The sequence below is a fragment of the Condylura cristata genome, unplaced genomic scaffold (genome assembly GCF_000260355.1).
Source record: "Condylura cristata isolate star-nosed mole 26May11 unplaced genomic scaffold, ConCri1.0 scaffold00034, whole genome shotgun sequence".
Classification (NCBI taxonomy): domain Eukaryota; kingdom Metazoa; phylum Chordata; class Mammalia; order Eulipotyphla; family Talpidae; genus Condylura; species Condylura cristata.
The window spans coordinates 4,597,824-4,601,557 of record NW_004567135.1 but is presented as its reverse complement, the minus strand read 5'-3'; the positions used below and the strand labels follow the sequence as shown (position 1 = coordinate 4,601,557).

Here is a 3,734-nt window from a genome sequence, read left to right as displayed (position 1 = left end):
GCGGGAGGTCTCTGGAGGTGCTACCCCTCCCACCAGCCGACCCCCTTCCCCAAGCCTCCCCTGGCTCCAGATTTGGGGGGCTGAGTTGGCCTGTGGCAGGAGGATGCTCCCCTTTCCCTCCTGCCCTCCCTCCACCCCAGCTTCCCCAGTCCCCTCCCACCCTCCCTCCCTCCCTCGCTGCTGCTGCTGCCGCCGCTCGGGAAAGAAATACATACATACACACTATTTAAAAACGCATTTTTAAAAGCCACGTTCCGAACTGACAATCGCCGGTCTCGGCTCGCTCGCTCAGACTGCGGGAGCGTCGGGGCGACAGAGACGGATTACGTCAAGAAATAGTTCCTCCACCTACCTCGCCAGCCTCTCCGCCCCCGCGAGGCGCCCTCGCCCAGCTGGCCTTGGGGGTCCGGGAACCCTGGCTTTGGGACTGGCATTTTCACCCCAGGAGGAAATCCTCGGGGGTGGGGGGTGGGGGAGGGCGCGAGGCCATCTGCTAAGGGGTGGGGGGGGTGGGGGACCCGGGCCAGAGGATTCTCTGGTGAGACACGAGTTGTTCTCAGGGGGTGACCGGTACCTTGGGTCAGGAGTGGCGGACCCCCAGGAAAACGCCTGTCGCGGGGCTCAGCGGAGAGCAGGGGGTGGGAGAAGAGGGGGGAAAAGCCAGGGAAAAAAGCCCCTGCGCATTGATCCGCGCCGTATTTTTGGGTAAATACGATCACGTGGGGGCCGGGGAGCCAATGAGCGGCGGGGAAAAGGCTGGAAAAATAATTACCTGCCTTGATTGTTCTGTGAGCAGATAAAAAGTACATATACAGTTCATACAATAATCTTATGTATGTAAAACCCCGTTACGATGTCGGCGACGGGGCCCATCAGTAACTATTACGTGGACTCGCTCATCTCGCACGACAATGAAGACCTCCTAGCGTCCAGGTTTCCGGCCACGGGGGCTCACCCCGCCGCCGCCAGACCCAGCGGGCTGGTGCCGGACTGTAGCGATTTTCCGTCCTGTAGCTTCGCGCCCAAGCCGGCCGTGTTCAGCACGTCGTGGGCGCCCGTGCCCTCGCAGTCGTCCGTGGTGTACCACCCCTACGGCCCCCAGCCCCACCTCGGCGCCGACACGCGCTACATGCGGACTTGGCTCGAGCCGCTGTCCGGCGCCGTCTCCTTCCCCAGCTTCCCGGCCGGGGGCCGTCACTACGCCCTCAAGCCGGACGCCTACCCGGGGCGCCGCTCCGACTGCGGCCCGGGCGACGGCCGCAGCTACCCGGACTACATGTACGGCTCGCCCGGGGAGCTGCGCGACCGCGCCCCGCAGACACTGCCCTCGCCCGAGGCGGACGCGCTCGCCGGCAGCAAGCACAAAGAGGAGAAGGCCGACCTGGACCCCAGTAAGTTGGCAGCAATTTTCCTTTACAACCCGCGCGGGAGGGGAGGGGAGGACGGGCGGGGGGAGCCAGATTACAGCCCCTCGAGCGGCCCAGGAACGCGGGAGAGGGGCGAGGGCGAAGGAGTCAGGACTCAATAAAAGCGAATTACCTTGGGAGCTTCCAGGGGCAGCAGGGTCTGAGAAGGGGGCCCGGGACGTGGGGTAGGGAAGGGCTGCGGGGGGCTGCGCTCCCAGGAGCTGGCTTCCAGGGGCGACCCCCGCCCCCCGCCCCCCAGCCCAGGCTTTTTGGCTCAGTCGCTACTTTCCAAGAATTGCTCACAGGGCCAGGGGATGGGGCGGGCGGGGGGCGAGGTTCAGTCTATGGTGAGAGGTGAGGTGGGAGAGAGAGGAGGAGACGCTGGGGACAGAGGGAAAATACCCCAGGGAGAGAAGTCACCCTCAGTCCCCAGCCTGCATGGGGACCCACACCCCAGTAGAGTTTAAAAAAAAAAAGACCAGGGACTTCTCCCTCAGGAGCACTGGGTGAAGAGGTCTGAGGATCTCACAGGCTGGGAAGTTGGAGACATCAGGACTTCCAGAGTTGGGGGAGAAAAGTGGGGTCCCAGTCTCCTAGTCTCCTTCAACTTGAGAACCCTCTTTCTGAGGGTCTGCAGGAGAGAGGGTTGAGAATGGGGGTCCCGGTTGAGAAGTGGGGATGAGGTGGATCTGTAGGACAGAGACTTACACACACACACACTCCAGTCAGGGAGACAGGAACCTTCTGAGTATTGCAAAGAAGGGGGGCAGGTGGGAGCAGCAGGGCCCGAGAAAGGGGAAAGGAGGGGAAACTGCAGGAGAGGGGGTCCAGCCCCCTGGGTGTGAGGAAGTGTTTTGGGGGAGTCTCAGGAGGGGGCTGCAGGAAATCCTTTCCTCCAGCCCTATAAGGGGACCAGGGCCTAATTACACCCCTCTGAAGGCTTCCTCCTTGCCCTCAGCTACTCCCATAAACCTGAAATTGGAGGCTTGTCTCCTGCAGAGCCTGTCCTGGGGCTGGCAGGAGGGGGCACTGGAGCCAAACAGGGCAGCCGAGATACAGGGGAGCCTGTTCCCCAGGCTAGCAGCCTTGGGGGGGAGGGCCGAGAAAGCCCTTTCCCATCCCAGCATCACCCAGAGAATTCGCCTCAGCAGGGTTGAGCTGAGAGCGGAGACTACGGTGCTGGAGCGTGGTGAGTGCTGGGGATTCTCAGGGTCAGGAAGCAGAACTGCTGAAATCTCAGGACTTGGTCGTGGGCTGGGAGGGTGGGAGGGGGCAGAGGAGGAGGGAAGTGGGGAGGAGAGAGACCTCACTATAAAAATAAAAAACAAGAGAGAAAGCGTTTATGGGCCTATGAAACGGTTGGGAATTTGGACTTTTTATGAGGATATTCTCGAATTACTACTCTTGAAGCTGAGGACCAGACTGTAGGGGCTTTGATAGCTTTGGCTTCTATAGTTTTAGGTGCTGGGAACCCAGGAGAGGGGAGGTGGGGAGGGGCAAATGAGGAGGAGTGGGGGGGGGTTCCTCCTGCAAAATGTGTCCAAATTCAGGTTCAATTATTGGGTTTGGGAAGCCTGGCTGAGGCTGGGGTGGGGGCGGCAGGGGCCCTGGGCTGCACAGGGGCTTCACTGACCCCTGCCTTGGTTTGGCCCTCCAGGCAACCCCGTGGCAAACTGGATCCACGCCCGGTCCACGAGGAAGAAGCGCTGTCCCTACACCAAGTACCAGACGCTGGAACTGGAGAAGGAGTTTCTCTTCAATATGTATTTAACCAGGGACCGTCGGTACGAGGTGGCCCGGGTTCTCAACCTCACCGAGCGGCAGGTCAAAATCTGGTTTCAGAATCGGAGGATGAAGATGAAAAAGATGAATAAAGAGAAAACCGACAAGGAGCAATCCTAAACCTGCCCGCCCTGCTGCACGGCACAGTCAAGGGAAAAACAGAAACCCCACAAAATACCCCCACCCAGGCGGGAGAAAGCAAGAAAAAGAAAAGGAAAGAGCAAGATAGAGAAAAGCCCATCTGCTTAAAAAGAAAAAGAAAGGAAGGGGAAAAGGAAAACTCTTGCAATTTGGGAGGGTTCAGTGTTGAGAAATTGGTGTTTTAGAGTTAGTTCTACCCAGCGCAAGGAGGAGAAGGAGGAGGAAGAGGAGGAGGAGGAGGAGGGGAGAGAAACCGTGTTCTCTTCTCCCCGCGCAACTGAAATAAATGACACACAAATGTGATTTTTTTCTCCTTTCTTCAGAGAAGCCAGTACTTGAATCGCTATATCTCTATTTTTTTCCTGTATTGTGTTTGATCCGGGCTGTCCCTCCCCAGGCCTGGGG

At 59.2% G+C, this 3,734-nt stretch overlaps 1 protein-coding gene across 1 annotated transcript; it reads left to right on the top strand.

Moving 5' to 3' along the window:
* Positions 1-779: 779 nt before the first annotated feature.
* HOXC9 (homeobox C9) lies at positions 780-3,440 on the top strand. Its single transcript, XM_004692678.2, has 2 exons — positions 780-1,391; positions 3,064-3,440. Exons 1-2 carry the CDS (start codon positions 854-856, stop codon positions 3,306-3,308), a joined length of 783 nt encoding a protein of 260 aa, XP_004692735.1. The 5' UTR covers positions 780-853; the 3' UTR covers positions 3,309-3,440.
* Positions 3,441-3,734: the final 294 nt, after the last annotated feature.

Bases quoted from the DNA above. Each gene is read 5' to 3' on its own strand.
- HOXC9 (XM_004692678.2), top strand. From the start codon at position 854: ATGTCGGCGACGGGGCCCATCAGTAACTATTACGTGGACTCGCTCATC. The intron at 1,392-3,063 runs GTAAGTTGGCAG...TTGGCCCTCCAG, and splicing joins GAAGGCCGACCTGGACCCCA to GCAACCCCGTGGCAAACTGG.